The 20,922-nt window shown below is 44.6% G+C and overlaps 1 protein-coding gene across 1 annotated transcript in view; it reads left to right on the top strand.

The window, feature by feature from the left end:
• PRCP (prolylcarboxypeptidase) overlaps nt 1-12,086 on the top strand; it is a gene marked incomplete at its 5' end in the record, with an annotated part of 43,120 nt that extends 31,034 nt beyond the window's left edge. Inside the window, 4 exons of the mRNA XM_083362140.1 lie at nt 325-497; nt 6,733-6,897; nt 8,314-8,501; nt 11,008-12,086. Coding sequence (XP_083218266.1) covers nt 325-497; nt 6,733-6,897; nt 8,314-8,501; nt 11,008-11,224 — 743 coding nt within the window. The 3' untranslated portion in view covers nt 11,225-12,086. The remainder of the gene's footprint in view (nt 1-324; nt 498-6,732; nt 6,898-8,313; nt 8,502-11,007) is intronic.
• Nucleotides 12,087-20,922: the final 8,836 nt, after the last annotated feature.

The raw sequence follows: 20,922 nt of genomic DNA, 5'->3' as shown, positions 1-20,922 counted from the left end.
CATTCTCTGTCGTCCCTTCTTCTATTGCCCTCAATCTTTCCCAGCATTAGGCTCTTCTCCAGTGAGTCCTTCCTTCTCATTAGGTGGCCAAAGTATTTGAGTTTTAGCTTCAGGATCTGGCCTTCTAAAGAGCAGTCAGGGTTGATCTCCTCTAGGACTGACCAGTTTGATCGACTTGCAGTCCAAGGGACTTGCAGGAGTCTTCTCCAGCACCAGAGTTCAAAGGGCTCAATTCTTTGGCGCTCGGCCTTTTTTATGGTCCAACTTTCACTGCCGTATTGTATATATTGAACTGTAATTTCTTGATATTTTTTTTCTCTTTAGAGAAAGGCTTGCAGTGGCTTTCCCACACATTTCATTTGTGTAGACCCTTGAAAACCACAACAGATCTCATCAACTTCAAAGAATTGCTGAGAGGGACATGGATATATTCGGCTATGGTAGACTATCCATATGAAGCGGCCTTCTTGCAACCTCTCCCTGCCTGGCCTGTTAAGGTAACTAAACCTAAAGTGTCTCTTTTGTTTTCTATGACCCAATCCTGCTTTTTCCAGAAGATGCCAAAATTAAATTCCTGAGGAAAAAAGGAGAGCAGATTGCATCATGGATAAAAGTTATCCATATTCTGGTGGATTTGGAGTTCAGAGGTTATGTCTCCTGTCAACCTCCGATTCGAATATCCAAATAAACGCCCAGGATTGCTTTCATTTCTGAAAAGTTTACTGGTTTATTGAATATATGGCATGGTATAGATCAGGGGTAGGCAACCTTGGCTCTTTTATGACTCGTGGACTTCAACTCCCAGAATTCCTGAGCCAGCCATGCCAGTCCACAAGTCATGTAGGTGCCAAAGTTTCCCCCATGTTGGCTCAGGAATTCTGGGAGTTGAAGTCCACAAGTCATGAAGGGGCCAAAGTTTCCCCCATGCTGGCTCAGGACTTCTGGGAGTTGAAGCCCACAAGTCATAAAAGAGCCAAGGTTACCTACCCCTGGTATAGGTGAAGGAAAACTAACTCTGAAAACCCAATACATCTTACCATAGCATATAACAATGACTTTTCCAGCCAACCCTGCCCCCCAAATGTCCACATAGGTCATGCAAACAAATTCTCTTTGTTATGGGAACCATCTGCTATCTTCTTCACACCTGCTAGAATGTCCTTGAAAGGTTTCCAGACAGCTTTCTCTCAGCAAACTTTCAAAGAAGTGGAGAGGTTTTGTTTCTCTAACCCTGTCAAAAGCATCATCTCTTCCCCACTTACTCTAATGGCAAGATGAAAACAAGGAGGCACGTAGCTGCGAAAATTTTACTCTTGACATTCTCTCTTGCTGAGTTTCTGCAGAGCTTTTAGAACCTGACTTGTAGTCCTTGACTTGTAACCATTCCTTTAGTGGCTTTGAACGGTCGTAACTTTGAATGGTCACAAAGTGAATGGTTGTAAGTCAAGGACTACCTGTATTGGGTTGTTTCCTCAAGGTATTTTGATTCCACATGGCGGCAAACAATTTCACCTATAATACTTAGCAAGACAAACATGTGGCAAAGTAGCTCAAGAATTGATCATACCTGATGGGGAAAATTTATGAAAAATGACAAGCTAAATTCATGAAAAATGGCTTGTGTTACTGTTTAGCTGTAACATTGCACTATTTAGCTGCTGTCTGGAGATGATCTGTATTGTATCAAGGCCAAAACACATCAGAGACCATGTGTGTTGTTCTGCTGTCTCTCTCACACAAACATAACTGTGGTTTAGTGAGTTTTGCTAAGCACATTGGTTTGTGCTTAAATTGTAAGCCGCCCTGAGTCTTCGGAGAAGGGCGGGATATAAATGGGATTAAAATAAAAATAAATAAATAAATATTAATATTCCCCAGCAATTCCCTCCACCAAAAGAGCCAGAACTCTCCCAATTAAGTCCAGTCACAATGCCAATCCACAGAGCAATGGCCCGAAGAATCCACAAGGCGCTTGAAAGTTTCTCAATCGAAATAAACCCACCAGGCAAAATGAAATCCACAACACAAGAGTTCGCGAGGCAAGAAAAGTCCAGAGTTTCCAAGGCACAGAGCCAAGTCAAGGCACGGTGTCAATCCAAAGTGAGGCAGGAATCACAATGACCAGAAAACACACAGCTAGGAAACAAAACATGTTTTTTCCCCCCCAGCATTGCCTTCATCTGTCCGCTGGTGCTAAATAGCCACGCTCCGGCGCAGCCCCATCAAGAAGGGCGAGGCTTTCTCCTCACGAGTAATCTGGCTGACCTCCTCTGCTCCTGCCTTTTCTCTGCCCTACATGTTCTTGGATCAGGTGCAGTTCCTCTCCCTCATCCCTGACCGGCTGCAGCTGCATGCTTTCCCCCGCCTGGAGCCTCAGGGCTGCCCTGCCCGCAGGCGCACTTCAGCCAAATCCCTCACAGACAGCTGCTCAGAGCCATCAGTCAACTCAGCTCCTGACATACCAGGAACTGGTTCATCATTCCCCTGAGCTGTCACTTAGAGAGGTATCTGGGACATCATCACACCGTGTAAGAAAAAAGTGTACAGATTAAGGAAGATGACCTGGACATCTCTGGTCTATCTGGTGGAGCCGACACAGAGGTAGAGGAAGAACAACGAAGGAGTGGAATTGTCCTACCAAACAAAAGGGTGTAAGGAGCCGTAATTTCCCATCAAGGTGTTTTTTGAGCAGGTCGCATCTGTTTTATCAGAGATGTCCTGCTGGCTTTGCTATCACATTATTAGGAAGGCCTTTTGCTTGTATAACTGTCAGCTACTTTGCTTCACAGGGAGGGTAGATTTCATTTTAGACAGAACACAGCATAATAGGGTTGGAAGGAACCTCAGAGGTCATCTAGTCCAACCCCCTGCTCAGGCAGGAAACCCTATACCGTTTCAGACAAATGGCTGTCCAGTCTCTTCTTCAAAACCTCCAGTGTTGGACCATTCACCGCTTTTGGAGGCAAGCCGTTCCCCTGATTAATTCCTGTCAGGAAATTTCTCCTCAGTTTCTAGGCTGGACCTCTGATACGTTTCCAGCCATGACTTCTTGTCCCGTGCTTGGAGAATAGGCTGACGGTGGCTCAGTGGGTTAGGACGCTGAGCTTGTCGATCAGAAGGTCGGCAGTTTGGCGGGTCGCATCCTGAGTGCCGCGTAACAGAGTAAGCGCCTGTTACTCGTCCCAGCTTCTGCCAACCTAGCAGTTCGAAAGCACGTAAAAATGCAAGTAGAAAAATAGGTACCACTACGGTGGGAAGGTAACAGCGTTCCGTGCGCCTTTGGCGTCTAGTCATGCCAGCCACATGACCACGGAGACGTCCTCGGACAAGCGCTGGCTCTTCGGCTTTGAAATGGAGATGAGCACCGGCCCCTAGAGTTGGAAACGACTAGCACGCATGTGCGGGGGAACCTTTACCTTTATTAAATAGCAAACCGCACTCCTTGCTAGCACTGATGACGTTATCTAGTTAGGGTAATGAAATGTCTGCAAGAAAACAAGCAAGCTCAGAGAGGACCAAGGACTCCACAATACGTTGACCCTCTCTTCTCTGCGACGGCCCCCTCAAATATTGGAAGACGGTTACTCTGTCACTCCTGGCCCTTCTCTTCATTAGACCAGACGCATCTCGTTCCTTCAATCATTTCTCAAGCTTTTAGCCATTTTAAGATGAGTGGATTTCAACTCCCAGAATTCCCCAGCCCAGCCGGCTTGCCGGCTGAGGAATTCTGGGAGTTGAAGTCTTCCCCACCCCCACACACACCCCTTAAAAATGGCGGAAAGCTGGAATTAAAACCGCTGTCTTAGGCTCTCAGATTTTGTTACGGTAAGCCACACTGAATGCTGGCTTGTTAAGATTGGTTCCAATTATAATTTGAGCTTTGTGGGTGTCCTCGGTGCTTACGGCCTTTTTACCAGGAGGTAGGTTGGTTTGTTTGTTTGTCTGTTTATTGATTTATTGACGAAGCGGCGGTGGCGGTAGGGCTTCCCTTGAGGTATTTTTTTCCCCACAAAATATTCCAGTCCATTGGGGTCTAAAATCAAGAAGAGGATTCTTCTCGTTTCTCAAATCCTGTTTTAAGCTTAATGTATGCAGGTTCCTTGGGTGGCGTAAGCTTGTTCCGGCCACCTCTCTTTTCTTTCTTTAGAAACCGAAGGGTTTTCGGGCGACCAAACTAAATGTGATTATTCTGAGACTTGAGCCGCAGAGCTATTGAGAAACTAGAAGGGTGGATTCATTCGGTTGGCTGAATACATCGGTTTAATCCTCTCCGGCCATGGGGCTGGGGGTGGTGGTGGGAGGGAGGGGAGGGAATAGTCCCCCTTGGGGAAATGGGAAGCTCTCTAGTCCCTAGTTCCCACCCCCTCCCCACAGCTCTCGGTAAAAGTTGCAGCCTCTTAAAGCAACTCTTTTTAAACTTCTTAGGGCCCATCTGCAGGAGCAGAAAAGCTTTGGGAAATGCTGGCTCTTCACGCTGGGAAAGGACTCCGAAAACTAGGAAAAGCTAGAAGTCATCTTATTAAGTGATTGACCTTTCCCCACCCCAACCCCACCTCGCTCACTAACCCTCTTGCGGCAATTTGACTTTTGAAATGTCCTTCTGTTTGAATTTAATCAAACCTGAAAGGTGATTTAAAGCGACTCCATTCGCCCTTCCCTCCCCTCACTGGGATACCTGTCCAAACTGAGTTACCTGCAGAATGGGAAGGAAGGCAGGCGATCCTCGACTTCACGACCGCAATTGAGCCCAACCTGTCTGTCGCTGAATGAGACGTTTGCTTAAGTGAGATTTTGCCCCCACTTGACGACCTTTCTTGCCACCGTTGTTCAATGAATCGCTGCGGTTGTTCGGTTAGTAACATGGCCGTTAGGTGAATCCAGCTTTGGCGTTTGCTTGTTGGAAAGGTTGCAAAAGGGGATCACATGACCCCGGGACGCTGCCGCCGTCATAAATGCGAGCCAGTTGCCCTGTTGATTGCGTGACATGGAGATAGTGCAACAGTCGCAAGTATGAAACACGACTGTATGTCACTGTTTTCAGTGCCGTTGTAACTTCGAGTCGTCACTAAACAATTGGTTGTAAGTTGAGGACTACTTGTAGTATTTTATGCAAAGCCTGCCCGCTTGATTAACTTTGTTGGTTGATTGATTGATTATGTGCCATTAACTTCGTGTCAACTCTTAGTGACCAGTTAGTTTTCTGCAGGATGATCTTCCTAAATCTGATGTCCCAAGACTTCCAACGGTTCCCCCATTGCCGCTGTAACTGGGAGTTGGATCGTCCCGTTGATTGATTGATAAATAATTATTGATTATTTAGGATGCCCACACTGTCCAGAAACACTGGGAACTAAAATCCCAGCTTCCCATGTAGAAGCTACAAAGTTAAAGAAGACATTGGTTAAATGAGTTTTGCAATGTTTCTTGCCCCGATTGTTAACGGAATCACTGCAGTTGTGAAGTTAGTAACACAGTTGTTAAGTGAATCTTGTAACTTTGAATGACCGCTAGACGAATGGTTGTAAAACAAGGACTTTTCGTATGTCTCTGTAGCCTGAATCCTTTACAGCAGGGGTGTCAAACTGCTGGCCCGCGGGCCGAACCGTCACGGAGAAACCACGACCATCCCATTTTTGGCAATGGGAAAAAGTTCCGATACGCCGCGCGACGTCATGTGACGTCGCGAGTTTGACATGCCTGCTTTACAGGATTCCGTCCCTGACTTACAGCACTTCATTTAGTGACTGAAGTCACAACAGCACTGAAAAAAGCGGCCGCTTTTCACACTTAACGACCATTGCAGCATCCCCGTGGTCATGTGATCAAAATCCAGAGGCTTGGGAACTGACTCACATTTATGACTGTTGCGTGTGTCAGGGTCATGGGAACCCCTTTTGTGATCTGACAAGGCAAAAAGCCAGATTCACTTAACAACCCACGTTCCTAATTTAACAACTGCAGCAATTCACTTAACTGTAACAACAACAACAACAACAATAAAAGTTGGAAGGACCTTGGAGGTCATCTAGTCCAACCCCCTGCTCAGGCAGGAAACCCTATACCATTTCAGGCAAATGGCTGTCCAGTCTCTTTTAAAAACTTCCAGTGTTGGAGCATTCACAGCTTCTGGAGGCAGGTTGTTCCACAGGTTAATTGTTCTAACAGTCAGGAAGTTTCTCCTTAGTTCTAGGTTGCTTCTCTCTTTGGTTAGTTTCCATCCGTTGCTTCTTGTCCTGCCTTCGGGCGCTTTGGAGAATAGCTTGACTCCCTCTTCTTTGGGGCAACCCCTGAGATACTGGAATGCTGCTATCATGTCCCCCCTCGTCCTTCTCTTCATTAAACTAGACATGCCCAATTCCAGCAACCGTTCTTCATACGTTTTATCCTCCAGTCCCTTGATCATCTTTGTTGCTCTTCTCTGCCCTCTTTCTAGAGTCTCAACGTCTTTTTTGGCCCAAACTGGATGCAGTATTCCAAGTGTGGCCTGACCAAGGCGTTGTAAAGTGGCATTAATACTGTGGCAAGGAAGGTCGTAGAACGGGGCAAAACTCACTTAAACAAACGTCTCGCTTAGCAACAGGAATGTTGGGCACAATTGTGGTTGTAAATTGAGGACTACATGTGCTTTGCAGATGTGTTAAGAATAAGCTTCCCTGTTCAGAATTGGACTGTGTAACCCCTCTGCTATTTTGGGGACACTCAACCCTGTTCTATTGCTTGTTTTTCCTCCAGGTTATCTGCAAATATCTGAAAAATCCTAAACTGCCAGACCGATTGTTGCTCCAGAATATCTTCCAGGCTGTCAACATCTACTACAACTACACAGGGAAGACATCCTGCCTGAACTTTACTCAGACCGCTACTAAAAGTCTGGGCCTTCAGGGCTGGTCTTACCAGGTGGGCGTGTACCCCGTAATCATGGCGATTTTGTGGGGGGAGGGTGAATGGCAATGGAGAGAAGCAACCTAGAACTAAGGAGAAATTTCCTGACATAACAGTTAACCAGTGGAACAACCTGCCTCCAGAAGCGGTGAATGCACCAACAGTGGAAGTTTTTAAGAAGAGACTGGACAGCCATTTGTCTGAAATGGTATAGGGTTTCCTGCCTCAGCAGGGGGTTGGACTAGATGACCTCCAATGTCTCTTCCAACTTTATTATTATTGTTATTATTACTTAAAAACCTGGCCCTGCCACTTGGCTTGGGGTCTTAACAGAGGCCTTCTATATTGTGGGGGTGGCTGATGGGGTACAGAGGCTTCTCATAGGCTGCTCGTTGCTTTGCCTTTTTAATTTGTAACTTTTTATTCTAATTTTTTTAGCCGATTTTAACCTTTTATTAACTTATGATATTGTAAGCCACCCATAGGTGCTGTATTAGTCCCGTTCTGGCGGCATCGAAATTTAATAAATAATAAATAAATCTTAAGCACATTTTAGGGATTTGCATATGGACTTCTGTCTTTCTGACATAGGTCCAAGCCAGGATCTTATGAAATTATATATAGAATGGAACTGGAAGGGACCTTGGAGGTCTTCTAGTCCAGCCCCCCCATTAAGCAGGGGAACCTATACCATCTCAGACAGGTGATTGTCCAGTCTCTTCTTGAAAATTTCCAGTGATGGAGCGCCCACGATTTCTGGAGGCAAGCTGTTCCACTGGTTAATTGTCCTCACAGTCAGGAAGTTTCTCCGTAATGCCAGGTTGCTTCTCTCTTTGATCAGTTTCCAACCATTGTTTCTCATCCTTCCCTCTGGTGCTTTGGTGAATAACGTGACCCCCCCCTCCTCTTTGTGGCAGCCCCTCAAATACTGGAATACTGCTATCATGTCACCCCTAGTCCTTCTTTTCTTTAGATTAGCCAAACCCAAGTCCTGCAGCCGTTCTTCGTATGTTTTAGTCTCTAGACCTTTGATCATCTTGGTTGCTCTTCTCTGAATTTTTTAGATTTTAGATTTTATTAGATTTATTAGATTTATATACCGCCCTTTCCCGAAGGACTCAGGGCGGTTTACAGGGCATTTTAAAATCATACCAATACAAAATACAAAGTTAAAAGACAAATAAAAGATTAAATTATCCCTGAAAATAAAACCCAGTTAAAATTCTCAGCCTGGGTCAGAGAGCTCAAAGAGCCAAGTCTTCAGGTCTCGGTGGAATGAACGCAGGTCAGGGGTAGTCCTGAGCTCCACGGGCAGCTGGTTCCAGAGGGCAGGCGCACCCACAGAAAAGGCCCTCCCCCTGGGTGTTATCAGTTTTTCCAAAACTTTCAACAATTAATCTCTACTGTTTTCCTCTCTTTCTCATCTCCAAGGCCTGCACTGAGATGGTGATGCCCATGTGTTCAGATGGTATCAATGATATGTTTGAGCCACAGAAATGGGACTTCCATGCTTACTCAGAAGATTGTTTCAAAACCTGGGGGGTACGACCCCGCCCTTGTTGGATTCCCACTATTTATGGTGGGAAAAACATAACTGCTCATAGTAACATCATTTTCAGGTGAGTTTCTGCTGTACATAGCCCTTAGACTTATGTACCGCTTCACAGTGCTTTACAGCCCTCTCTAAGTAATTTTACAGAGTCAGCATAGTTGCCCCCAACAATCTGGGACCTCATTTTACCCATCTTGGAAGGATGGGACGCCGAGTCAACCTTCAGCTGGTCAGGATCGAACTCCTGGCAGTTGGTAGAGTCAGCCTGCAATATTGCATTCTAACCACTACACCACCACGGTTCCACTTAGACCTATATACCATACTGTCCCACAGTGCTTTACAGTACTCCCTGGGCAGTTTACAATGTATAAGCATTATTTGCATATTGCACCCAACAATAGAATAGACTAGAGCTGGAAGGGACCATGGAGGTCTTCTAGTCCAGCCCCCTGTTCAAGCAGGAGAACCTATACCATTTCACACAAGTGACTGTGGTGGAGTGCCCACGATTTCTGGTGGCAAGCTGTTCCACTGGCTAATTGTCCTCACTGCTAGGAAGTTTCTCCTTAATTCCAGGTTGCTTCTCTCTTTGGTCAGTTTCCAACCATTCTTTCTTGTCCTGCCCTCTGGTGCTTTGGAGAATAGTTTGACGCCCTCTTCTTTGTGGCAGCCCCTCAAATACTGGATCCAGGTCCTCATTTTACCAACCTCAGAAGGATGGAAGGCCGAGTCAACCTTCAGTCCCATCAGGATTGAACTACTGTATGGGCAGAGTTTGGCAGCAATACTGCTTTCTAACCACTGGGCCACCAGGCATGTTAGACATGGTGCAAGGGGATGTGTTTTCCCACACCAATGACCAAGCTCAAATTACTAGTGATAGTCCTCGACATACAGCCATTCCCTTAGCGACTTTTCGAACCTAGCGGTGGCACTGAACAAAGTGACTTACAACCAACGCCCGCAGCATCCTGGGATCACGTGGTGATCGCCATTTGCAACCTTCCCAGCCGTTCAGATTTGTGTGAGTCACTGCACAACTGCAGTGATTCACTTAACAATCATGGCACACACACAAAAAAAGGCCATAAAATTGGACGTTACTCACTTAACAACCAACTTGCTTAGCAATGGAAATTCTGGTCCCCATTGTGGTTGTATGTTGAGGACTACCTATACTATATACTATACTATATTGCTAAGCACGTTTGATTTGTGCTTAGATTGTAAGCCGCCCTGAGTCTTCAGAGAAGGGCGGGATATAAATGGGATTAAAATAAGTAAATAAATATATGGGTAGACCCATTATGGAAAAAGCTAGCTCTGTTGAGAAGTCCACAGTGTTGGGAAAGGTGAAAGGAAGAAGAAAACGAAGACGACTAACAGCAAGACGGAGGGACTCAGTTGCAAAGGCGATGGGTGCAAGTTATGAAAAAGTGACTAGATTTTTCTTTTATTACAAGGCTGAAAGAGATGCTAGATGCGCCTCTCCAAAAAAACAACTGTCTTGACCTTTTTTCTTCACTTAACCCTCCAAATAGAAGCATTCCATCGCCTGTTTAAACATCCGACCTAGTTTAGCCTTTTGTCATATTGAGGCCTCACTTTCCTACCCAGCTGGTTCCTACAGAAGCTGTTCGGATGAACACGTGCAAAAGTACAATATAATACAGTAATAATGCAACAGTTTGGTGTAGCCGTTAAGGTGCTGGCCGAGAAACCAGGAGAGTGTGAGTTCTAGTCCTGCCTTAGGCATGAAAGCCAGATGGATGACTTTGGGCTAGTCCTACTCTTTCAGCCCACTTTGCAGGCTGGTTGTAGGGAAAATAGGAAGAGGGGAGAGTTAAAGAGCCAGTTTGGTCTAGTGATGAAGGCACCAGGCCAGAAACCAGGAGAGTGTGAGTTCTAGTCCCCCCTTAGGCGTGAAAGCCAGATTTTGGGCTAGTCCTACTTCAGCTCACTTCACAGGCTGGATGTTTTGGGGAAAATAGGAAGAGGGGAAGAGTTAAAGAGCCAGTTTGGTCTAGTGATGAAGGCACCAGGCCAGAAACCAGGAGATTGTGAGTTCTAGTCCTGCCTTAGACGTGAAGGCCAGCTGGGTGACATTGGGCCAATTGACAGGAGACGGTGACTCCTACTCCTGCCTTAGGCGTGGAGGCCGGCTGGTTGACTTTAGGCCAATCACCAGAAGACACTAAGTTCTAGTTCTGCCTTAGGCATGAAAACCCGCCCGGTGACTTTAGTCACTCTGTCCCAGCCTGGCCCACCTCACAGGATGGCTGTTGTGGGGAAAAGAGGAGAAGGGAAGAGGATTAAGCACGCTCGCCCACTTGAGTAAGGTATAAAAATAACAAAAAGATGGGATCTGAGAAAAATAAATCGGGTTCTGGGATGGCCACAGAAGGAGCTGTCTTCGGATTCTTGAGCGTCGATGTCATCATTCGAGATGCTTGACCTGAAAGCTGCCCTCTGACCTGGGATGGTATTGTCGTGCTGCTATTGTTTCCCTGCAATTCCCCTTTTAACGTTCAAGCGGGCCGTTGACGCCTGTCTTCTCCATTCTCTGCCAGCAACGGAGGACTTGATCCTTGGTTCGGGGGTGGCGTGACGAAGAATATCACCGACACTCTCGTTGCAATCGTGATCCCGGAGGGAGCTCACCATCTGGATCTGCGTGCCAACAACCCTTCGGATCCCATCTCCGTCCTGCAGGCTCGCCTCTTGGAAGTCCACTACATGAAGTTGTGGTTACAGAAGAAAAAGGGGGTTAAAAAGTGCCCAAAGTAACCGGATTATAGTTGGGTTTGGGTTTTTGTTGTTGTTGTTGTTGTTTTTGTAGCAAGAGCTTTCTTCTGGTTACCATCTCCTTTCTGGATTGTCGCTTCTTCATCTCGCTTCCTGGGCATTCTCTACCTTCTCCCAATTTTTAATCCAGTGTCTTATTTGAGACGAGCTGGGTCCTCCACGGCTCAGCTTCGCTTGGTGGCATCCCATCCAGGTATCTCACTACAGGAAGCCGAGAGGATTTCTTCCTGGTCTTCCTTCAGCTGTAGGACCAGAGTTGGGATTCAAATATGTGAACCACCGGTTCTCTGCATGGATGCCGTTTCCGGAAGTCCATTCTGGGCCTGGGCCACAAAAAATTAGCTGCCGAACTGATGCAAACCGGCTGAATCCCACCACTGTGTAGGACCCACAACTGGGAAAGGAGAACGCTTCTATTCCCCAAGCCCCTTTGCCTTTTACCTGCCCCACTTGCTTAGCTGTCTCCGTACGGGGAGCTGGACTCCATATTGTCTTAATTTAAGGAGCTCGTGGGAAAGCTGATAGCCTCCTGACTTTAAAGAAAGGATAGACAAATTTGTGAAGGAACATTTATCCTCAAAATACTTGAGACAATGATTACTTTGCCCCTTGCCACTGGCTGGAAGGCGTTCTACTTGTACATATCCTGCTCTTGATCTGGGCTGTTTACTTTGAAATCCAGTCAACAGGAAGCACTATTGGAGCAGAAGACTTTTGTTTTTGTGTGTTGTTTGGTTACCAGGATGGTGCACAAGAAGACGGGCCTGTGGCCACTTGGGCTGAGCTACCACGCTAGTAGTTGCTCAGCCAGAAGATAGGGAGTGTGTAGATCAGGGGGTCTTCAAACTTGGCAACTTTAAGACTTGTGGACTTCAACTCCCAGATTTCCTCAGCCAGCCAGGGCTGAGGAATTCTGGGAGTTGAAGTCCACAAGTCTTAAAGTTGCCAAGTTTGAGGATCCCTGGTGCAGATCATCCCCTGCAAGTCAGACATTTTGGTTCTGACCAGCTTTAACACCAGTGATGGTTGAAATTACTACAGATAGTCCTCAACGCATGGCCATATTTGAGCCCAACATTTCTACTGTTGAGCGAAATATTTGTTACATGAACTTTGCCCTGTTTTACAACCTTTCTTGCCACAGTTGTTAAGTGAAATCTCTGCAATTGCTAACTTAGTAACCCGGTTGTTAAGTGAACCTGGCTTCCTCATTGACTTTGCTTGTCAGATGGTCACAAAAGGGGATCACATGATCCCGAGACAAACTTTCTGTTCAATCGCCAATAAACCATAGTTGGTTTTTGAGAGAGCTGTATTGGTTGCAAATTTTAGCTGCTTAAAATTTTGGCCAAAGGTTTGAAATTACGTTTACGTTTACGTTTTATTTAAATCTTGAGTCAAGAACAAATCCAGGAGTGATTGGTATCACTGGTGGCACAAATTTGTGTCCTCCACATTTTGGAGGATATGCACACTTTTTCTATAAGGCTGTACAGATCCAAGGTTATTGCATGGAACGATGGATGGATGGGTGGGTGGGTGGATGGATGAATGGGTAGATAGATAGGTAGATGGATGGATGGATGGATGGATGGATGGGTAGATGGATGGGTGGGTGGGTGGGTAGATGGATGGATGGGTAGATAGGTGGATGGATGAATGAATGAATGGGTAGATGGATGGATGGGTACATGGGTGGATGGATGGGTAGATGGATGGATGGGTAGATAGATAGGTGGATGGATGGATGAATGAATGGGTAGATGGATGGATGGGTAGATGGATGGATGGGTAGATGGATGGATGGATGGATGAATGAATGGGTAGATGGGTAGATGGATGGATGGATGGATGGGTGGATGGATGGGTAGATGGATGGATGGGTGGATGGATGGATGAATGAATGGGTAGATGGGTAGATGGGTGGATGGGTAGATATCTTTATTTTGTTTAGTTATTTTTCTTGAGAAGATGAACTGTGATTTGTACAATGAAAAAATGACATTGTGATCCAGAGATATAAAAAAATGCTGTTGTTAATAAAAGTAGAAAACCAGTGTATCTATTTGGCAGTCTTCTTAATTAAACAAACCAGGCAGAGAAACTCAGGAGCCTGGAAACGATATACAGTATCTTGTGAAGAGAACTGGGCAACCTGGAATGAAAAAAGATGATGATCGGAGATTGAAAGAAGAGATACGGAAACATTTTTCAAGTGCCTGAAAAGCACTTGAAAAAGGGTGAGGGGCTTTCACTGATGTACGGTCTCTTCTTGACATTTTGGACCCCCACCCCCGGACCCCAGATACAGCTGAATGGCAGTCGAAAGCTGTCCCCTATGTTTTTTCATCCCACACAATGGTCTTAACTCGCAAGGAATCCTTGCCTTACGACCACAGGTGGGACCAGAACCTCAGTCTCTCAACCGTGAGGTCATGAATTGAGTCAGAGCTGATTTTATGACCTTTTTTTGCCACGTCGTTAAGTGAAACATTGGTTTTGCCCCATTCTATGACTTTTCTTCCCTCAGTTGTTAAGGGAATCACTGGAGCTGGTAAGTTAGTAACACGTTTGGTCAGTGAAACTGGCTTCCCCCATTGAATTTGCTTGTCAGAAGGTCGCAAAATGGGATCACGTGACCCCTGGACACTGCAACTGTCATAAATACAAGTCAGTTGCCAAGCATCTGAGTTTTGATCACATGGCCACAGGGATGCCACAACAGTCATTAAATGTGAAAAACAGGGATAAGTCACTTTTTTTCCGCTCCTGTTGTCCCTTCAAACGGTCACTAAATTAGCTGTCATAAATTGAGAACTACCTACATACCAAAAAGTTGTGCCTTCTTCCTGAAGATACGCAACGTGAAATTCTATTTATAGCTTTAACTTAAGGGGGCAGTATTGTATTTAAGAAAACGTCCTGACTTCTGTTGTATTTTTTATTATTATTAAAAGTTTTTCCGATTTTTCACACCGTAACGGGAGTTATTCTAGATTGGTCTCCCAATTTTCACTTGAAGGGGAAAGAAAACTTTTTTTTTTTTTAAAAAAGAGCCCTAACTTCAGAGTTTATAAAGGGCGAAGGACTTCAAAAGGGGCGTTTGGGGCACCCAATTCCTTCCGTTTGCCTTATGTTCCTAATCTGTGAAACCCCCATTGGGTGGTGTAAGGGGTCTAGGCCTCTGCCATAAAGAGGAAGGGGACCTTTTAATGACAAAAGTAATGTGATTATCTGACTGAATGTGGAGGGGGCGTGGATTGAAGGCTTAAGGAAATCTGTTAAAATAGCTGAATGTCTCTGCTTAATCTTTTCTCTGCACAATGCCTTCTTTTAGGGAGTAAATGCTTAGTCTTAAGAGGTGGGCAGTAGCTTGCGGTGATTTGAAATGCGTCTTTCGAATAAAATCTCTGCCCAACTCGGGGTGGGGTGGAAACCTTTTAAAATTCACACATCGAAACACACCGGCAGTCCTCCACTTACAAGAGTTCATTTAGTGATGGTTCGGCACTTAAAAAAAGTGACTTAGGACCGTTTTTCGCACGACCGTTGCAGCATCCCCAGGGTCCCGTGATCAAAATTCAGACACTTTGCAACTGACTCATATTTACGACGGTTGCAGTGTCCCCGGAGGTCAGGTGATCCCCTTTTGCGAACTTCTGTTTAGCCAAATCAATGGGGAAGCCAGATTCGCTTAACAGCCGTGTTACTAACTTAACCACTGCAGGGATTCATTTAACGGCTGTGGCAAGAAAAGTCACGAAACGGGGCAAAAATTCACTTAAGAAATGTCTTGCTTAGCAACAGAAATTTTGGGCTCGGTTGCGGTCGTAAGTCGAGGACTAACTGTAGCTGAGTCAGAACTGAAGCACCTTCTGGGACGAAAACTGAATCGTTCTCCAGTTGGCTTCTTTTTTTGGAAAAAAGGACTTTTTTTTTCCAAAAATCACCATTTCGGGTGTATGCAATGATCCCATCCGCTATCTTCAGATGGGAAATTGTGAATTAATTGGGCAACCCTTAAAAGAATTATGGGACAATAATTGGTGGGACAATATTGGAAGAAGGATAGTTTGCCCACTGTAGAAGAATGGGTGTTTAAAGTTTCGAATCTTGCAGAAATGTCTAAGATTTCTGCTTATCTGAAGGATCATTCACAGGAAAGATATATTTCAGTTTGGAGGAGATGGATAAATTATATTCAAAACAAATATGGGACTAAAAAGTACCATTTAGCTTATGAGTAGATTTTAGTGAGATATTGTTATTGGTACGTTGTTGGTAGTTATGTTAAAAGAGAGTTAAAGCGCATTATGAATTTGGTTAATTGTATATTATGTATAATTTTTATTTAGAATATGATTATTGTAACTATAATCCTGTATTTAGCTCTGGGAAGTGGGGGGGGGGAAGTGGGTGGGTTTGGGGTGGGAGGGATTTGGGGATATATTGTAAAATTTTGTTTTTGTAAAACTCTTTAATAAAAAAAAAGAATTATTCCAGATATCACCCAAAGTAAATATATCAGCTTAGCATGTGGTCCTTGACTTACAACTTACTTTTTTTGTAAAGTTTTTATTATTATTTTTTCTGTAAAATTCAGTAGTATTTATTGAACAAACGTGTCATCTGAGTTTATCATTCACCAGTACAAATTTAATTCCTAATCCTTTATTCTTTTCTCCAGCCATTGATAAAAATAACTCCCAAGTTTGAAAGTATTCTCTTTCTTCTTTTTCTTTCAACCTCATAGTAAAACTGTCCATTTCCGCACATTCTAGTATTTTTTTAAAATTATTTCTTCCTCTGGTTGGTATTTCTTCCTTTTTCCAATATTGTGCGAATATGATTCTTGCCACTGTTATCACATGTAAAATCAAGGATATACTTTGTTTATCAGTCTTTTCTGGCATTATAACCTAGTTTTTAAAAAGTTCGGGTTTAAAATCTACATGCTTTCCCAACATTTTTTCTAGCCAAGTATGTATTTTTCTCCAGTATCTCTTTGTTACAACTTACTTAATCTGAAGCAGACATGTCAAACTGCTGACCCGCAGGCCAGATGCGTCACGCCGAAACCGTGCCCACCCCATTGCCGGCACACTGGGGAAAAAGTCACGATATGTCGTGCAACGTCACGCGACGTGCGAGTTTGACATGCCTGATCTAAAGCAACACATTCTGAATATACGATAAGCCAATGAATGTACAAGGAGTCCAGGCACAAACGAGCCCAAACTTTCTGTCGCTAAGTGAGTTTTGCCCCATTTTATGACCTTTCTATTCACAGTTCTTAAGTGAAACACTGCAGTTGTTAAGTTAGTGAGATGGTTGTTAAGCGAATCTGGATTCCCCATTGACTTTGCCTGTCGGAAGGTCGCAAAAGGGGATCACATCACACACACACACACACACACACACACACGCACACACACACTCCCCAGGACCACTGCAACCGTCATAAATATGAGTCAATTGCCAAGCGCCTCAACTTTGATCAGGTGACCCTGGGGATTGTTGCAAAGGTTGTTAGTGTGAAAAATAGTCATGCCACTTTCCCCCCCCCAGTGCTGTTGTTGTGCAAGACTGCCCTAACAGTTTTCTCAACTTCACAACATAAGCTCTGTGAGGTACACAAGAAATGTACATGTTGTAATTTTCCATTTCTGTTAAAGAAATAGGCATATAGAGGCACTTAGCTAAAGTATTTTTTAGGAAAGGTGGAATAGAAAGAAACTATATATATAAGGACTCAAAATATACTTTTAGACTAGTGTACACTATTGTAGAATAGCATATAGCGTATAAATAACATATTATCAATTTATATAAGGTTTATTCTTTATATTTTTAAAAAACTGTCTAGAATTAGTATTTTTAAGTATAACTATGAACCAAAGTGCAGCCATGTTTAACCGAAGCATGAACTCTGATACACACATAGCTTCTTAGATGAAAAGCAAGCACTCTTATAAATAAACAAGGGAAGAGATACATCTTTTATAATTGCAATGATCCAGTTTGGGTAACAGTTCACCTTGTAGATAAAAGCTACACCCTTAGTTAGCAGGATGTTACAAATCATGCCATAGAAAAGGGAGTGAAGATAAGATAGGAACAAAAGGGGGCTCTTTGATCTAATAATTGGAGGGATTGGTAATTGTAATGATTGCTAGCCTGTCTGAAAGCATGTGACTGGGTGGGCCTATTAACTGGGGTCACTTTGGAAGGATGTGGCGTGATGGACGGGGACAGGGTATAAAAACCTATGCAAAATGAATGAATGAACCTTTATTGTCAAAGTACTACCATGTGTACAGTGAGATTGGCCGAGCCTTCCTTCGTGCCCCCCCCTCTCCAGCTCACAGTGACAATAAACCCACCATCTTGTTACACCATGTGAGCTAATTGCACAACACACCGGCCTCGCAAGTCAGTCATACATAGTTATTTCCTGTTTAGGAGCCTGACAGCTCATGGATAGAAGCTGTTCTTCAGCCTGTTGGTAGGGCTGGCTATACTCCTGTATCTCCTGCCCGATGGTAGGAGAGTAAAGAGGTACCGACCAGGGTGTGAGTCGTCGTCCCTGAGAATTTTCCTCACTGTTCCAAGGCAGCGGGCCCTGGCGAGGTCATCCAGTGGTGTCACGGGACAGCCCACAATGTCTTGTGCTGTCCTCACCGCCCTCTGTAATACTTTCCTATCCGCGGCTGTCAGGCCAGCATACCAAACCACAATACCATACGAGAGGACGCTCTCTATAGTAGACCGGTTAAAAAAAATAAATCGATTCAAGTGTGGACTCTGGGATTTGCCACCGACAAAGAGTTCCACCAGCTTTTGCAAAAGCTTTAATAAAACTTCTTTTCCAACACCCTTGGAGTTGAATTTTTATTCCTCACAGCTCTGGGCTCTGCTCATTAAACAGCAGAGTCCTGTCCAAAACAACCAGCTTGAATGCTCCTTGATTCTGAAACCAGGGGCCAGCCTCTCTCCTTTTGCAAAATGACCAAAGTCAGCCTCTTCACTTCCCGAGAGATTGACACGTGGGAGGCCGAGAGAAGGCAGTTCAATAAACCAAGCGGCTTGAGTTATAGTAGCTCCCTGCCGAAATCCTGGGTCACCAAGTAATTTACAGACGAGGCTCAAGGACAATTTGGAGAGCCCAGGCCCCCCCCCCAGTGTCTGCTGACTACCGCTGTTCATATTATTAATGCAATCGACCGGACGGCAGGGGGCTTGAGCAGAGAAAAGCAACCCAGCTTGAGCATCTCATCTGAAGGTGGTGGTCATTGATCAGTAGAAAACCAGAATTAAGAGCTGACGAGGAGGTGAAGAAGGCGGGGAGCTAGCAAATTTCCTTGCCCTGATTACCCCTTTTGCAAACATTTTTTTTTTTCTAGTCAGATTTAGGGAGCGGGCGATGTAGATCAGTATGTGGGGTCCTTGGTGCTCTTGCCTCTTTCCTCGCAGAGGTTGCCTTACACAAACTAGGCAACCTCATCAGTTGTAGACAAGTAACGTTCTCAACATTTAGCAAACAGCATAATGCCTGGGTTCAGGTGTTTTAACAAACAAGAAATTATCCCATGTTCTAAAGCACGCCGAGTCTTCTTTCTCCTTAATCTTTAAAGTCAACCTATCCATTTCTGCACACTCCAGAATTTTCTTAATTAGTACTTCTTCAGCTGGCAAGTTTTCATTTTTCCAATGTTGGGCAAATAATACAAGTCTTGCTGCCGTTAGTACGCGTAGTGTTAAATATCTGCAATCTTTCTCCAAATTAGCTCCTAGGATAGATCTATCCCCATCTTTGAACCCAGCCCTACTTCACAGGATCCGACTCTGCTCTCAGCATTTTGGGCAAAAAATGGGATTTAAATGTTCCTCCAAACAGCAGTGGGTCAAGGGGGGGGGAGAGTAAGTTGCCATCTTTTCTATGGTTGCTTAGCTACCTCTCCCCCCCCCCCCGTTCAGCCTGTTTGGCAGTAATCGAGCAACTGGGACTTGGCAACCTGTTTCTCTCAATTGCCAGCGCTCCAAATTATTTCTTGCCGAGTTCCCCCAGTCCGACGGGTGCGCCATGCTTTCCATGCCACCCAAACTAACTTCTAGGGCCACATTTTCCAAGAAACGGGCTCTTTTTCTTGGGTGTCTTCCTGGTTTCCTTGCCGTTTCTCCTTTGACGCAGCAGAAAACTGGCAAAGGGGGGGGGGAGGTTTGCAGGAAAACTGTTACCATGCTGGCTTTTTCCAAACTAAGGGCTGCAGTCATTAAATATTAAATCCAAGAAGTTGAAGCCCTTGACTACAGGTTTATTTATTTTATTTATTTTATTTTATTTTAATTCCATTTATATCCCGCCCTTCTCCGAAGACTCACAGCGGCTTACAAGCTTAGCAGTAGCCTTCATTCTATGTATATGCCTGCTTATTAGGGCTTTCACACACACCCCCAAGCGGCATTTTTACAAAGTCAGCTTAATTGCCCCCAACAATCTGGGTCCTCATTTTTACCTACCTCGGAAGGATGGAAGGCTGAGTCAACCTTGAGCCTGGTGGGACTTGAACCTGCACTAATTGCAGGCAGCTGGAGTTACTTAAGGAGGCATTAGCCCACTGCTCCACCAAGGCTCTTTGTTTGTTTATAGTCCCCCTTCATTATTATTATTTTTGTTTTACAAAAACTCAAGGCGGTGAGCATATCCAACAGACCTTCCTCCTCTTATTTTCCGCACAACAACCCTGTGAAGTGGGTTGCCCTGAGAGAGGGTGACTGGCCAAAGGTCACCCAGTCAGCTTTCATGTCTAAGGCAAGACTAGAACTCTCCGTCTCCTGGTGATTGGTGCAACGTCACCCAGCTGGCTTTCATGCCTAAGGCGGCACTAGAACTCACCATCTCCTGGTGATTGGTGCAAAGTCACCCAGCTGGCTTTCATGCCTAAGGCGGCACTAGAACTCACCATCTCCTGGTGATCGGTGCAACGTCACCCAGCTGGCTTTCAGACCTAAGGGGTGATAGAACTCACAATTTCTGGTTATAGCCTAGTGTCTTAACCACTAGGCCAGGGGTAGGCAACCTTGGCTCTTTTATGACTCGTGGACTTCAATTCCCAGAATTCCTGAGCCAGTTGGTTCAGGAATTCTGGGAGTTGAAGTCCATAAAAGAGCCAAGGTTGCCTATCCCTGCACTAGGCCATACTGTGCTCATGTAACCCAGTTGCTTCACGAACCACACTGGTTACCAGTTGGCTCTAGGGTGCAATTCAAGGTGCTGGGTATCTGAGGTTTACCACCTATTCTTCCTGCCTGTACAGTGTAATCAAGTGAGGTGGATGGACTGCAGATTCCATCCATCAAACCTTCTCATTTGATCCAGGAGACTGAGTGCCTGCCTTCTGAAATTTATTTATTTATTTATTTGTTTGTTTGTTTGTTTGTTTATTTATTTATTATTTAAATTTATATACCGCCCTATTCCCGTAGGACTCAGGGCGGTTTACAGGGAAAATTAAAATACATAGTATACAAAATTAAAATCAATTAAAACTATTGATTAAATTACAGTCCCTGAAATTAAACTAAAACCCAATTAAATTAATTAAATTAAAACCCCTCAGTCTGGGCCAAAACAGTTTGAAGAACCAGGTTTTCAAGTCCCGGCGAAATGAGCAAAGGTC

This window comes from Vipera ursinii, assembly GCF_947247035.1.
Source record: "Vipera ursinii genome assembly, chromosome: 4".
Lineage (NCBI taxonomy): Eukaryota > Metazoa > Chordata > Lepidosauria > Squamata > Viperidae > Vipera > Vipera ursinii.
The sequence above is the reverse complement of the archived record's forward strand: the minus strand, read 5'-3'. Positions and strand labels throughout refer to the sequence as shown.